The 16,384-nt window shown below is 42.9% G+C and overlaps 1 protein-coding gene across 4 annotated transcripts in view; it reads left to right on the top strand.

Moving 5' to 3' along the window:
• LOC120026813 (extensin-3-like) overlaps positions 1 to 16,384 on the top strand; it is a 44,841-nt gene that overhangs the window by 24,240 nt on the left and 4,217 nt on the right. For 3 of the 4 annotated variants that reach the window (XR_005473238.1, XM_038971528.1, XM_038971527.1), the window contains exons 2-4: positions 4,358 to 4,554; positions 7,094 to 7,153; positions 9,795 to 9,986. Coding sequence is in view for 3 of the 4 variants with exons in the window: in XM_038971528.1 (XP_038827456.1) it covers positions 4,358 to 4,554; positions 7,094 to 7,153; positions 9,795 to 9,986 (449 nt within the window). In the remaining variant the exon portion in view is untranslated. The remainder of the gene's footprint in view (positions 1 to 4,357; positions 4,555 to 7,093; positions 7,154 to 9,794; positions 9,987 to 16,384) is intronic. The other variant, XM_038971529.1, reaches the window with a different exon arrangement.

Here is a 16,384-nt window from a genome sequence, read left to right as displayed (position 1 = left end):
GTCTGGATGTTGTCTGATTATAGATGTCTGTTATACCACGCTGTCTGGATGTTGTCATGATGTCTGTTATACCACGCTGTCGGATGTTGTCTGATTATAGATGTCTGTTATACCACGCTGTCGGATGTTGTCTGATTATAGATGTCTGTTATACACGCTGTATGGATGTTGTCTGTTTATAGATGTCTTTATACCACGCTGTCTGGATGTTGTCTGATTATAAATGTCTGTTATACCACGCTGTCTGGATGTTTCTGATTATAGATGTCTGTTAACCACGCTGTCTAGATGTTGTCTGGTTATAGATGTCTGTTATACCACGCTGTCTGGATGTTGTCTGATTATAGATGTCTGTTATACCACGTCTGTCTAGATGTTGTCTGATTATAGATTGTCTGTTATACCACGCTGCCTGATGTTGTCTGATTATAGATGTCTGTTATACCACGCTGTCTGGATGTTGCTGTTATAGATGCTGTTATACCACGCTGCCTGGATGTGCTGATGTCTGTTATACACGCTGTCTGGATGTTGTCTGATTATAGATGTCTGTTATCCACGCTGTCTAGATGTTGTCTGATTATAGATGTCTGTTATACCACACTGTCTAGATGTTGTCTGATTATAGATGTCTGTTATACCACGCTGTCTGGATTGTCTGTCTGATACCGCTGTATGGATGTGTCTGATTATAAGTCTGTTTACCACGCTGTCTGGATGTTGTCTGATTATAGATGTTGTTATCCACGCTGTCTGATGTTGTCTGATTAGATGTCTGTTATACCACGCTGTCTGGATGTTGTCTGATTATAGATGTCTGTTATACCACGCTGTCTGATGTTTCTGATTAAGATGTCTGTATACCACGCTGTCTGGTGTTGTCTGGTTATAGATGTCTGTTAACACGCTGCTGGATGTTGTCTGAATGTCTGTTTATCATATACGACTGTCAATAGCACGCTGTCTGGATGTTGTTGATTATAGATGTCTGTTATACCACGCTGTCTAGATGTTGTCTGATTAGATGTCTGTTATACCACGCTGTCTGAGATGTTGTCTGATGTCTGTTATACCACGCTGCCTGGATGTTGTCTGATGTCTGTTATCCACGCTGTCTGGATGTTGTCTGATAGATGTCGTTATACCACGCTGTCTGGATGTTGTCTGATTATAGATGTCTGTTATACCACGACTGTCTGATGTTGTCTATGTATATAATGTCTGTTATACCACGCTGTTCTGGATTTTGTGCTGTTATACCACGCTGTCTGGATGTTGTCTGATTATAGATGTCTGTTATACCACGCTGTCTGGATGTTGTCTGATTATAGATGTCTGTTATACCACGCTGTCTGGATGTGTCTGATTATAGATGTCTGTTATACCATGCTGTCTAGATGTTGTCTGATTATAGATGTCTGTTATACCACGCTGTCTGGATGTTGTCTGATTATAGATGTCTGTTATACCACGCTGTCTGGATGTTGTCTGATTATAGATGTCTGTTATACCACGCTGTCTGGATTTGTCTGATTATAGATGTCTGTTATACCACGCTGTCTTATGTTGTCTGATTATAGATGTCTTTTTACACGCTGTCTGGATGTTGTTGATTATAGATGTCTTTATACCACGCTGTCTAGATGTTGTCTTTATAGATGTCTGTTATACACGCTGTCTGGATGTTGTCTGATTATAGATGTCTGTTATACCACGCTGTCTGGATGTTGTCTGGATTATAGATGTCTGTTATACCACGCTGTTGATGTTGTCTGATTATAGATGTCTGTTATACCACGCTGTCTGGATGTTGTCTGATTATAGATGTCTGTTATACCACGCTGTCTGGATGTTGTCTGATTATAGATGTCTGTTATACCACGCTGTATGGATGTTGTGTGATGTATGTTATACCACGCTGTCTGGATGTTGTCTGATTATAGATGTCTGTTATACCACGCTGTCAGGATGTTGTCTGATTATAGATGTCTGTTATACCACGCTGTCTGGAGGTTGTCTGATTATAGATGTCTGTTATACCACGCTGTCTGGATGTTGTCTGATTATAGATGTCGTTATACCACGCTGTCTGGATGTTGTCTGATTATAGATGTCTGTTATACCACGCTGTCTGGATGTTGTCTGATTATAGATGTCTGTTATCCCACGCTGTCTGGATGTTGTCTGATTATAGATGTATGTTATTCCACGCTGTCTGGATGTTGTCTGATTATAGATGTCTGTTATACCATGCTGTCTAGATGTTGTCTGATTTTAGATGTCTGTTATACCACGCTGTCTGGATGTTGTCTGATTATAGATGTCTGTTATACCACGCTGCCTGGATGTTGTCTGATGTCTGTTATACCACGCTGTCTGGATGTTGTCTGATTATAGATGTCTGTTATACCACGCTGTCTGGATGTTGTCTGATGTCTGTTATACCACGCTGTCTGGATGTTGTCTGATTATAGATGTCTGTTATACCACGCTGTCTGGATGTTGTCTGGTTATAGATGTCTGTTATAACACGCTGCCTGGATGTTGTCTGATGTCTGTTATACCACGCTGTCTGGATGTTGTCTGGTTATAGATGTCTGTTATACCACGCTGTCTGGATGTTGTCTGATTATAGATGTCTGTTATACCACGCTGTCTGGATGTTGTCTGATTATAGATGTCTGTTATACCACGCTGTCTAGATGTTGTCTGATTATAGATGTCTGTTATACCACGCTGTCTGGATGTTGTCTGATGTCTGTTATACCACGCTGTCTGGATGTTGTCTGGTTATAGATGTCTGTTATACCACGCTGTCTGGATGTTGTCTGGTTATAGATGTCTGTTATACCACGCTGTCTGGATGTTGTCTGATTATAGATGTCTGTTATACCACGCTGTCTGGATGTTGTCTGATTATAGATGTCTGTTTACCACGCTGTCTGGATGTTGTCTGGTTATAGATGTCTGTTTATACCACGCTGTCTAGATGTTGTCTGATTATAGATGTCTGTTATACACGCTGTCTAGATGTTGTCTGATTATAGATGTCTGTTATACCACGCTGTCTGGATGTTGTCTGATTATAGATGTCTGTTATACCACGCTGTCTGGATGTTGTCTGATTATAGATGTCTGTTATACCACGCTGTCTGGATGTTGTCTGATTAAGTGTCTGTTATACGCGCTCTAGATGTTGTCTGATTATAGATGTCGTTATACCACGCTGTCTGGATGTTGTCTGATTTTAGATGTCTGTTATACCACGCTGTCTGGATGTTGTCTGATTATAGATGTCTGTTATACCACGCTGCCTGGATGTTGTCTGATGTCTGTTATACCACGCTGTCTAGATGTTGTCTGATGTCTGTTATACCACGCTGTATGGATGTTGTGTGATTTTAGATGTCTGTTATACCACGCTGTCTGGATGTTGTCTGATTATAGATGTCTGTTATACCACGCTGTCTGGATGTTGTCTGATTTTAGATGGCATGTCTCTGTTATACCACAATGTTTACCCAACATCATACATGAACTGGGTTCAAATAATATTTTACATCTTTCAAATAATTTAGAAATATTATTTGCTTTAGAATGGAATGGCCTGTCGGCTAAGTTTGCACTTTTGGGACGTTTCTATGAATCCATTGCAAATGGCAAGCTCAATCAAGCACATCTTAAATATTTGAAAATATTTCAAATAGTATTTGAACCCAGGTCAGCTCTCATACATGTGAAGCTCCTTGATGCAAAATCATGTTCTGTAGAGAGGCTCTGTTTGGATAGAACCAGAGATAGTAGTAGACCCTAGAGATGTGTGTGTGTTCAGCAGGTAATCATTAATGCCTGTGACATCTCCAGTGTGGTTTTAACCCTGGGACTGTGTGGAGCAGATCAATAGTAAATGGACCGTGAAAATGGACTTGATGATCCTGTCTCTCCCTTCTCTCTCTTCCTCCTTATGCTGTTTACATTCTCTCCTGTATCTATGTCCTCTGTCTGTCTCTCTCTCTCTCTCTCTCTCTCTATCGCTCTCTCTCTCTCTCTCTCTCTCTGTCTCTCTCTGTCTCTCTCTCTGTCTCTCTCTGTCTGTCTCTCTCTCTGTCTCTCTCTCTCTCTCTATCGCGCTCTCTCTCTCTCTCGCTCTCTCTCTCTCTCTCTCTCTCTCTGTCTCTCTCTGTCTCTCTCTCTGTCTCTCTCTCTCTGTCTCTCTCTCTCTGTCTCTCTCTCTTTCTCTCTCTCTCTCTCTCTCTCTCTGTTTATCTCTGTCTCTATTTGTCTCTCTCTCTTTCTGTCTCTCAATCTATCTTTCTCTTTCTTTCTCTCTCCTCTGCCTCCCCCTCCCTCTCTATAGGTGTGTGCTGTGCCAGCCTGGAGAAGCCCAAGGCCCTGATGAAGATGGGCCTGAGTATGGTGCTTGTAGGACACGTCAACTTCCTGCTGGGGGCGCTAGTCCACGGGGCTGTGCTGCGACACATCAACCTGAACACACGAGCCCACACCATGGCGTACTCCATATCTAACGTAGTGGCACTCACAACAGGACTAGTGGTGAGACTGATATATAATATAGTACTACTGGACTAGTGGATTAGTTATCTCAGTCTCTCCATCACAATAACCTTACATTGGGTGATTTTCTGTGTGTGTTGTCTCATCCAGCTGTAATGTGTCCCTGTAGGAGGGTGTTGTAGGAATGCTGGCCATCATCCTGTCTAATAACTATCTCTGTAATGTGTCACTGTAGGGTGTTGTTGTAGGAATCCTGGCCATCATCCTGTCTAATAACTATCTCTGTAATGTGTCACTGTAGGGTGTTGTTGTAGGAATCCTGGCCATCATCCTGTCTAATAACTATCTCTGTAATGTGTCACTGTAGGGTGTTGTTGTTGTTTTACAAATAAAATGATAATAAATCAATCAACCATTCAAGCCCATGCCTTGTAGCAAGAAAATGTGCACAAAGAAAACATTAATTATTGCACACTGATCTAATCTGATGTGCCCAAGCCAGATACCTGGCATTCTTCTGGATGCTAGTTCATCAATGTCTGGGCTCAGGCTCTGAGCTGAAGAAATCCTCAGTATCGAGCGAAGGTGTTCATAAGTCAGACGTCTCCTGTGAGTTGTTTTGGTCATCTTCATCGAGGAGAAAAGTTGCTCGCATAGATAAGTGCTGCCGAACATGGAGAGCATCTGAGCAGCTTGGGTGCGGAAGTGAGGCATTGTGTCAGGATGAACCGTGAAACTGTGCGGCGCCCACAGCATCATACTTTGACTTCAGCGTGTCGTTGCACTGGAGTTCAATCAGCTCCATTTGGATGTTGGTTGGTGCATTTTCCACATCAACTGCGAAGGGATTACTAAGCAGTTCAAACCTACATTTCTGGACATCGAAGTCTGCAAATCGCCGGCTAAACTCAGCGGCGAGAACACTGAGTTTTTCAGCAAACTGTGCGCAATGGGAACACGGCGGTAGAGATCTGCGCTTTTATGGTTTGGCAGCAGGGAAAATGGCAAGGGTTTCCTTGCAGCATCTGATTCTCCCACAGGCACAGTTTAGTTTTAAAGGCCCTCACTGCAGCGTACATGTCTGTGATGATGCGCCCCCGCCCCTGAAGCTGCAGGTTCAGCGCATCGAGATGGCTCGAGATGTCACAGAGAAAGGCCAGCTCACAAACTTTTGCTCCGGAGCTCTGCTGTATCCTTCCCTTTGGTTTCCAGGAATTGATTTCCTCACGCAGCTCGAAACATCTGTTCAGTACTTTCCTCTGCTTAGCCATCTCACCTCTGTGTGATACGGCACGTCTGCGTATTCCGAACCACACTCCTCTAGAAAAAATTTAAACTGGCGGTGATTCAGACCTTTGGCTCTTATAAAGTTAACTACCTGTGTTACTGTGGTCATAACATGTTCCATCTTTAGGGCTTTGGCACACAGTGATTCCTGATGTATGATGCAGTGGTAAACAGTAGCTCACCTGCACAGTTCTCTTCCCGCATCTTCTCCCGAAACCATGCCCACCAGTCCACTCTTTTTACCGCACATCGCTGGCGCACCATCTGTCGTTAATCCAACGAGTTTATCCCACGGCAGCTTTATTTCAGTTACACATTGGAAACCTCCTCAAAGATTCCTTTCCTGTGGTTGTGCCATGCATTGATTTGAATCCCAATAGCTCCTCCGTAACACACAGATTTGAGTCCACTCCACGGATGAAGACTGACAGCTGAGCAGTATCAGATGCGTCGCAGCTCTCATCCACAGCGAGGGAGAACGCCAACAAAATCTTTTCCCTTTTCCATCAGCTGGTCATACAGATTGGTGGCAAGATCACATGTGCGATCAGCTACTGTGTTCTGCTCAGGCTCACGTTTGAAAATGCTTGCTTTTTCTCTGGGCATACGAGGTCACAAACTTTCATCATGCACTTTTTCACGAACTCTCCCTCATTAAAGGGCCGGGCTGATTTTGCGATCTCTGCTGCCACTATATAACTAGCTTCTTACAGCAGCCTCACTTTGTGATGTGGCTTTTTTGAACATATTCTGTTGTGAAACCAAACTTCTTTCATCTCCTCTACTTTCTGGCTCCTTTGAGTCATGTCCAGGTCCTTGTATTGTCATGGTGTTTCGTTTTCATAGTGTCGTCTAATGTTGTACTCCTTACTTACAGCCACGTGACTCCACAAACAAGACAAACAGGTTTGTCTTTTACTATGTAAAACAGATATCTGCCTCCCACTTGTCCAGAAAGCTCCTGTTTTCTGCCTTTCTTTCGACCATTTTGGCAAGGGATAGCGCGCTGACAGTTTGTAGCGTCTATGTTGCTATGACTACTGTCACAGTAGGAGAGGGCGTTTCTGGGTCCTGCCTGATTGGCGCGCGAAAACAACAGCAGACCATTATGGGATTCGTAGTATTAGCGGTGAATGCGCTGTATAATACCGGCGGGCCAGCACTAGTAGTAATTTGGTATTGTCTCGCGGGGCCCGCGGGCCAGAGTTTGACACCCATGCTTTAGGGTGTTGTTGTAGGAATGCTGGCCATCATCCTGTCTAATAACTATCTCTGTAATGTGTCCCTGTAGGGTGTTGTTGTAGGAATCCTGGCCATCATCCTGTCTAATAACAAGAAGAGCAGAGTGCTGGTGAGTTACTGATGTTTACTTATGTGTCTGTCTACTCACTGTAAGGTGATGTTACTGATGTTTGCTCAATATATACAGTTGAAGTCGGAAGTTTACATACACCTTAGCCAAATACCGTTTTTCACAATTCCTGACATTTAATCCTAGTAAAAATTCCCTGTTTTAGGTCAGTTAGGATCAACACTTTATTTTAAGAATGTGAAATGTCAGAATAATAGTAGAGAGAATTATTTATTTCAGCTTTTATTTCTTTCATCACATTCTCAGTGGGTCAGAAGTTTACATACACTCAATACGTATTTGGTAGCATTGCCTTTAAATTGTTTAATTTGGGTCAAACTTTTCGGGTAGCCTTCCACAAGCTTCCCACAATAAATTGGATGAATTTCGGCCCATTTCTTCTGACAGAGCTGGTGTAACTGAGTCAGGTTTGTAGGCCTCCTTTTTCAGTTCTGCCCACACATTTTCTATAGGATTGAGGTCAGGGCTTTGTGATGGCCACTCCAATACCTTGACTTTGTTGTCCTCAAGCCATTTTGCCACAACTTTGGAAGTATGCTTGGGGTCATTGTCCATTTGGAAGACCCATTTGCGACCAAGCTTTAACTTCCTGACTGATGTCTTGAGATGTTGCTTCAATATATCCAAATAATTTTCCTTCCTCGTGATGTCATCTATTTTGTGAAGTGCACCATTCCCTTCTGCAGCAAAGCACCCCCACAACGTGATGCTGCCACCCCTGTGCTTCACGGTTGGGATGGTGTTCTTCGGCTTGCAAGCTTCCCCCTTTTCCCTCCAAACATAACGATGGTCATTATGGCCAAACAGTTCTATTTTTGTTTTAATCAGACCAGAGGACATTTCTCCAAAAAGTACAATCTTTATCCCCATGTGCAGTTGCAAACCGTAGTCTGGCTTTTTTTATGCCGGTTTTGGAGCAGTGGCTTCTTCCTTGCTGAGCGGCCTTTCAGGTTATGTCGATTTAGGACTCGTTTTACTGTGGATATAGATACTTTTGTACCTTGTCCTCCAGCATCTTCACAAGATCCTTTGCTGTTGTTCTGGGATTGATTTGCACTTTTCGCACCAAAGTACGTTCATCTCTAGGAGACAGAACGCGTCTCCTTCCTGAGCGGTATGACAGCTGCGTGGTCCCATGGTGTTTATTGTTTGTACAGATGAGCGTGGTACCTTCAGGTGTTTAAAAATGGCTCCCAAGGATGAACCAGACTTGTGGAGGTCTACAATGTTTTTTCTGAGGTCTTGGCTGATTTCTTTTGATGTTCCCATGATGTCAAGCAAAGAGGCACTGAGTTTGAAGGTAGGCCTTGAAATACATCCACAGGTCCACCTCCAATTGACTCAAATTATGTCAATTAGCCTATCAGAAGCTTCTAAAGCCATGACATCATTTTCTGGAAATTTCCAAGCTGTTTAAAAGCACAGTCAACTTCTGACCCACTGGAATTCTGATACAGTGAATTATAAGTGAAATAATCTGTCTGTAAATTATTGTTGGAAAAATTACTTGTGTCATGCACAAAGTAGATGTCCTAACCGACTTGCCAAAACTATCGTTTGTTAAACGAGTTTTAATGACTCCAACCTAAGTGTATGTAAACTTCAGACTTCATCTGTAGGTGACTGTAGTGACACTGAAGTTTCCTTATGTGATTCACCAGGTGAAAATAGCATGATATGATACTAGTTTCCCAGTAGTCTATTGATCCAGTATTATCTCTGAAGTGTTCTGTATTGGTAGATTATTGATCCAGTATTATCTCTGAACTGTTCTGTATTGGTAGATTATTGATCCAGTATTATCTCTGAACTGTTCTGTATTGGTAGATAATTGATCCAGTATTATCTCTGAACTGTTCTGTATTGGTAGATAATTGATCCAGTATTATCTCTGAACTGTTCTGTATTGGTAGATTATTGATCCATTATTATCTCTGAACTGTTCTGTATTGGTAGATTATTGATCCAGTATTATCTCTGAACTGTTCTGTATTGGTAGATTATTGATCCAGTATTATCTCTGAACTGTTCTGTATTGGTAGATTATTGATCCAGTATTATCTCTGAAGTGTTCTGTATTGGTAGATTATTGATCCAGTATTATCTCTGAACTGTTCTGTATTGGTAGCCTATTGATCCAGTATTATCTCTGAACTGTTCTGTATTGGTAGATTATTGATCCAGTATTATCTCTGAACTGTTCTGTATTGGTAGATTATTGATCCAGTATTATCTCTGAACTGTTCTGTATTGGTAGATTATTGATCCAGTATTATCTCTGAAGTGTTCTGTATTGGTAGATTATTGATCCAGTATTATCTCTGAACTGTTCTGTATTGGTAGCCTATTGATCCAGTATTATCTCTGAACTGTTCTGTATTGGTAGATTATTGATCCAGTATTATCTCTGAACTGTTCTGTATTGGTAGATTATTGATCCAGTATTATCTCCTCTGTATTTCTGATGTGTTTCCTCTCTGTGCAGATGAAAGAGTACTGACTGTTTTTGTGCCACTGGAGCTCAATTCTCTCTCTCTCTCTCTCTCTCTCTCTCTCTCTCTCTCTCTCTCTCTCTCTCTCTCTCTCTCTCTCTCTCTCTCTCTCTCTCTCTCTCTCTCAGACATGGTCGTTGTTCGTGGTCAGCCTGTTTGGTAGTCTCCTGGCCACGGCGTCTGCGATTGGCCTCACCGTTTCTGTGGTGAGGGCCACAGTTAACGGTGGGCCGAGCCTCCTGACTCACTGCCGGTTCCCCAACGCTATTGGCTACGCCAGCATCACTAACGAGTGCCCTTTCGACCCCACACACGTTTATGTAAGTCACATATGGAGTTAGTGTGTCATGTGGAGTGGTCACTGGGTCATGTGGAGGGGTGGTCTGGTCAGTGGACCATGTGGTCTGGTCAGTGGGCCATGTGGTCTGGTCAGTGGGTCATGTGGTCTGGTCAGTGGGTCATGTGGTCTGGTCAGTGGGTCATGTGGTCTGGTCAGTGGGTCATGTGGTCTGGTCAGTGGGTCATGTGGTCTGGTCAGTGGGTCATGTGGAGGGGTGGTCAAGAGGTCAGCAGGAAGGGGTCAGTGTCACCATCAAATCAAATCCAATTTTATTTGTCACATACACATGGTTAGCAGATGTTAATGCGAGTGTAGCAAAATGCTTGTGCTTCTAGTTCCAACCATGCAGTAATATCTAACAAGTAATCTAACCTAACAATTCCCCAACTACTACCTTATACACACAAGTGTAAAGGAATGAATAAGAATATGTACATAAAAATATATGAATGAGTGATGGCCGAACAGCATAGGCAAGATGCAGTAGATGGTATAGAGTACAGTATATACATATGAGATGAGTAATGTAGGGTATGTAAACATTATATAAAGTGGCATTGTTTAAAGTGGCTAGTGATACATTTATTACATCAATTTTTCCATTATTAAAGTGGCTAGAGTTGAGTCAGTATGTTGGCAGCAGCCACTAAATGTTAGTGATGGCTGTTTAACAGTCTGATGGCCTTGAGATAGAAGCTGTTTTTCAGTCTCTCAGTCCCCGCTTTGATGCACCTGTTCTGACCTGGCATTCTAGATGATAGCGGTGTGAACAGGCAGTGGCTCGGGTGGGTGTTGTCGATTATCTTTTGGCCTTCCTGTGACATCGGGTGCTGTAGGTGTCATGAAGGGCAGGTAGTTTGCCCTCAGTGATGCGTTGTGCAGACCGCATCACCCTCTGGAGAGCCCTGCGGTTGTGGGCGGAGCAGTTGCCGTACCAGGCGGTGATACAGCCCGACAGGATGCTCTCCATTGTAAATGGTTTGTGAGTGTTTTTGGTGACAAGCCGAATTTCTTCAGCCTCCTGAGGTTGAATAGGCGCTGCTGCGCCTTCTTCACCACGCTGTCTGTGTAGGTGGACCATTTCAGTTTGTCCGTGATGTGTACGCAGAGGAACTTAAAACTTTCCACCTTTTCCACTACTGTCTCGTCGATGTGGATAGGGGGGTGCTCCCTCTGCTGTTTCCTGAAGTCCACGATCATCTCCTTTGTTTTGTTGACATTGAGTGTGAGGTTATTTTCCTGACACCACACTCCGAGGGCCCTCACGTCCTCCCTGTAGGCCGTCTCGTCGTTGAGGGAATCAAGCCTAGCACTGTAGTGTCGTCTGCAAACTTGATGATTGCGTTGGAGGCGTGCATGGCCATGCAGTCGTGGGTGAACAGGGAGTACGGGAAAGGGCTGAGAACGCACCCGTGTGGGGCCCCGGTGTTGAGGATCAACGGGATAGAGATGTTGTTACCTACCCTCACCACCTGGGGGCGGGACGTCAGAAAGTCCAGGACCCAGTTGCACAGGGCGGGGTTGAGACCCAGGGTCTCGAGCTTGATGACGAGTTTGGAGGGTACTATGGTGTTAAATGCTGAGCTGTAGTCGATGAACAGCATTCTCACATAGGTATTCCTCTTGTCCAGATGGGTTAGGGCAGTGTGCAGTGTGGTTGCGATTGCGTCGTCTGTGGACCTATTGGGTCGGTAAGCAAATTGGAGTGGGTCTAGGGTGTCAGGTAGGGTGGAGGTGATATGGTCCTTGACTAGTCTCTCAAAGCACTTCATGATGACGGAAGTGAGTGCTACGGGGCGGTAGTCGTTTAGCTCAGTTACCTTAGCTTTCTTGGGAACAGGAACAATGGTGGCCCTCTTGAAGCATGTGGGAACAGCAGACTGGGATAAGGATCGATTGAATATGTCTGTAAACACACCAGGCAGCTGGTCTGCGCATGCTCTGAGGACGCGGCTGGGGATGCCGTCTGGGCCTGCAGCCTTGCGAGGGTTAACACGTTTAAATGTTTTACTCACCTCGGCAGCAGTGAAGGAGAGCCCGCAGGTTTTGTTAGGGGTCCGTGTCAGTGGCACTGTACTGTCCTCAAAGCGAGTAAAGAAGTTGTGTGTTTATGTGTGTGTGTGTGTGTGTGTGTGTGTGTGTGTGTATTTGTGTTGCGCTTGTGTGTATTTGTGTGTGCTTGTGTCTGTTTCTGTTTTGGTGTTTCTGTGTGTGTGTGTCTGTGTGTGTGTTTCTGTGTGTGTTCATGTGTGTGTGTGTGTGTATTTGTGTTGCGCTTGTGTGTATTTGTGTGTGCTTGTGTCTGTTTCTGTTTGTGTGTTTCTGTGTGTGTGTTTCTGTGTGTGTGTTCATGTGTGTTTTCCTGTGTGTTTTCCTGTGTGTGTGTTCATGTGTGTGTGTTCATGTGTGTGTTTTCCTGTATCATAGGACCGCCTGTCAATACAGCTTCTAACAACATACACCCTTCAGCTGTTATTAATGTATTTACACAATGGAGGGTTACACTATATAATGTATAGTCAGACATACACCAGTCCTGGAGGGTTACACTATATAATGTATAGTCAGACCCACACCAGTCCTGGAGGGTTACACTATATAATGTATAGTCAGACAGACACCAGTCCTGGAGGGTTACACTATATAGTGTATAGTCAGACCCACACCAGTCCTGGAGGGTTACACTATATAATGTATAGTCAGACATACACCAGTCCTGGAGGGTTACACTATATAATGTATAGTCAGACATACACCAGTCCTGGAGGGTTACACTATATAATGTATGGTCAGATATACACCAGTCCTGGAGGGTTACACTATATAATGTATAGTCAGACAGACACCAGTCCTGGAGGGTTACACTATATAATGTATAGTCAGACCCACACCAGTCCTGGAGGGTTACACTATATAATGTATAGTCAGATATACACCAGTCCTGGAGGGTTACACTATATAATGTATAGTCAGACATACACCAGTCCTGGAGGGTTACACTATATAATGTATAGTCAGATATACACCAGTCCTGGAGGGTTACACTATATAATGTATAGTCAGATATACACCAGTCCTGGAGGGTTACACTATATAATGTATAGTCAGACATACACCAGTCCTGGAGGGTTACACTATATAATGGTTATATCGTTCTTGACATTTAAGTATACTGATTTAGACCTGAGAAATCAGGTAGACTATCTACCGAAAACTAGTAGGACTGTTAGTTTGCTATGTAATGGGACCTTTAAACTAGTAGGACTGTGTTAGTTTGCTGTGTAATGGGAACTTTATACTAGTAGGACTGTGTTAGTTTGCTGTGTAATGGGACCTTTAAACTAGTAGGACTGTTAGTTTGCTATGTAATGGGACCTTTAAACTAGTAGGACTGTGTTAGTTTGCTGTGTAATGGGACCTTTAGACCAGTAGGACTGTGTTAGTTTGCTATGTAATGGGACCTTTAAACTAGTAGGACTGTGTGAGTTTGCTATGTGATGGGACCTTTAGACCAGTAGGACTGTGTTAGTTTGCTATATAATGTTACCTTTAGACTAGTAGGACTGTGTTAGTTTGCTATGTAATGTTACCTTTAGACCAGTAGGACTGTGTTAGTTTGCTATGTAATGGGACCTTTAGACCAGTAGGACTGTGATAGTTTGCTATATAATGTTACCTTTAGACTAGTAGGACTGTGTTAGTTTGCTATGTAATGTTACCTTTAGACCAGTAGGACTATGTTAGTTTGCTATGTAATGGGACCTTTAGACCAGTAGGACTGTGTTAGTTTGCTATATAATGTTACCTTTAGACCAGTAGGACTGTGTTAGTTTGCTATGTAATGGGACCTTTAGACCAGTAGGACTGTGTTAGTTTGCTATGTAATGGGACCTTTAGACCAGTAGGACTGTGTTAGTTTGCTATGTAATGGGACCTTTAGACCAGTAGGACTGTGTTAGTTTGCTATGTAATGGGACCTTTAGACCAGTAGGACTGTGTTAGTTTGCTGTGTAATGGGACCTTTAGACCAGTAGGACTGTGTTAGTTTGCTATGTAATGTTACCTTTAGACCAGTAGGACTGTGTGAGTTTGCTGTGTAATGGGACCTTTAGACCAGTAGGACTGTGTTAGTTTGCTATGTAATGGGACCTTTAAACTAGTAGGACTGTGTGAGTTTGCTATGTGATGGGACCTTTAGACCAGTAGGACTGTGTTAGTTTGCTATATAATGTTACCTTTAGACTAGTAGGACTGTGTTAGTTTGCTATGTAATGTTACCTTTAGACCAGTAGGACTGTGTTAGTTTGCTATGTAATGGGACCTTTAGACTAGTAGGACTGTGTTAGTTTGCTATGTAATGTTACCTTTAGACCAGTAGGACTGTGTTAGTTTGCTATGTAATGGGACCTTTAAACTAGTAGGACTGTGTTAGTTTGCTGTGTAATGGGACCTTTAGACCAGTAGGACTGTGTTAGTTTGCTATGTAATGGGACCTTTAAACTAGTAGGACTGTGTTAGTTTGCTGTGTAATGGGACCTTTAGACCAGTAGGACTGTGTTAGTTTGCTATGTAATGGGACCTTTAGACCAGTAGGACTGTGTTAGTTTGCTGTGTAATGGGACCTTTAGACCAGTAGGACTGTGTTAGTTTGCTATGTAATGGGACCTTTAGACCAGTAGGACTGTGTTAGTTTGCTATGTAATGGGACCTTTAAACTAGTAGGACTGTGCTAGTTTGCTCTATAATGTTACCTTTAGACCAGTAGGACTGTGTTAGTTTGCTATGTAATGGGACATTTAGACCAGTAGGACTGTGTTAGTTTGCTATGTAATGGGACCTTTAAACTAGTAGGACTGTGTTAGTTTGCTGTGTAATGGGACCTTTAGACCAGTAGGACTGTGTTAGTTTGCTATGTAATGGGACCTTTAGACCAGTAGGACTGTGTTAGTTTGCTATGTAATGGGACCTTTAGACCAGTAGGACTGTGTTAGTTTGCTGTGTAATGGGACCTTTAGACCAGTAGGACTGTGTTAGTTTGCTATGTAATGTTACCTTTAGACCAGTAGGACTGTGTGAGTTTGCTGTGTAATGGGACATTTAGACCAGTAGGACTGTGTTAGTTTGCTATGTAATGTTACCTTTAGACCAGTAGGACTGTGTTAGTTTGCTATGTAATGGGACCTTTAAACTAGTAGGACTGTGTTAGTTTGCTGTGTAATGGGACCTTTAGACCAGTAGGACTGTGTTAGTTTGCTATGTAATGGGACCTTTAAACTAGTAGGACTGTGTTAGTTTGCTGTGTAATGGGACCTTTAGACCAGTAGGACTGTGTTAGTTTGCTATGTAATGGGACCTTTAGACCAGTAGGACTGTGTTAGTTTGCTATGTAATGGGACCTTTAGACCAGTAGGACTGTGTTAGTTTGCTATGTAATGGGACCTTTAGACCAGTAGGACTGTGTTAGTTTGCTATGTAATGGGACCTTTAGACCAGTAGGACTGTGTTAGTTTGCTATGTAATGGGACCTTTAAACTAGTAGGACTGTGCTAGTTTGCTATATAATGTTACCTTTAGACCAGTAGGACTGTGTTAGTTTGCTATGTAATGGGACATTTAGACCAGTAGGACTGTGTTAGTTTGCTATGTAATGGGACCTTTAAACTAGTAGGACTGTGTTAGTTTGCTGTGTAATGGGACCTTTAGACCAGTAGGACTGTGTTAGTTTGCTATGTAATGGGACCTTTAGACAGGTAGGACTGTGTTAGTTTGCTGTGTAATGGGACCTTTAGACCAGTAGGACTGTGTTAGTTTGCTGTGTAATGGGACCTTTAGACCAGTAGGACTGTGTTAGTTTGCTATGTAATGGGACCTTTAGACCAGTAGGACTGTGTTAGTTTGCTATATAATGTTACCTTTCGACCAGTAGGACTGTGTGAGTTTGCTATATAATGTTACCTTTAGACCAGTAGGACTGTGTGAGTTTGCTATATAATGGGACCTTTAAACTAGTAGGACTGTGTTAGTTTGCTGTGTAATGGGACCTTTAGACCAGTAGGACTGTGTTAGTTTGCTATGTAATGGGACCTTTAAACTAGTAGGACTGTGTTAGTTTGCTGTGCAATGGGACCTTTAGACCAGTAGGACTGTGTTAGTTTGCTATGTAATGGGACCTTTAGACCAGTAGGACTGTGTTAGTTTGCTATGTAATGGGACCTTTAGACCAGTAGGACTGTGTTAGTTTGCTATGTGATGGGACCTTTAGACCAGTAGGACTGTGTTAGTTTGCTATGTAATGGGACCTTTAGACCAGTAGGACTGTGTTAGTTTGCTATGTAATGGGACCTTTGGACCAGTAGGACTGTGTTAGTTTGCTATGTA

The sequence above is a fragment of the Salvelinus namaycush genome, chromosome 32 (genome assembly GCF_016432855.1).
Source record: "Salvelinus namaycush isolate Seneca chromosome 32, SaNama_1.0, whole genome shotgun sequence".
Taxonomy (NCBI): Eukaryota; Metazoa; Chordata; class Actinopteri; order Salmoniformes; family Salmonidae; genus Salvelinus; species Salvelinus namaycush.
Note: the sequence above shows the minus strand (reverse complement) of the source record. Positions and strands in the feature narration are given on the sequence as shown.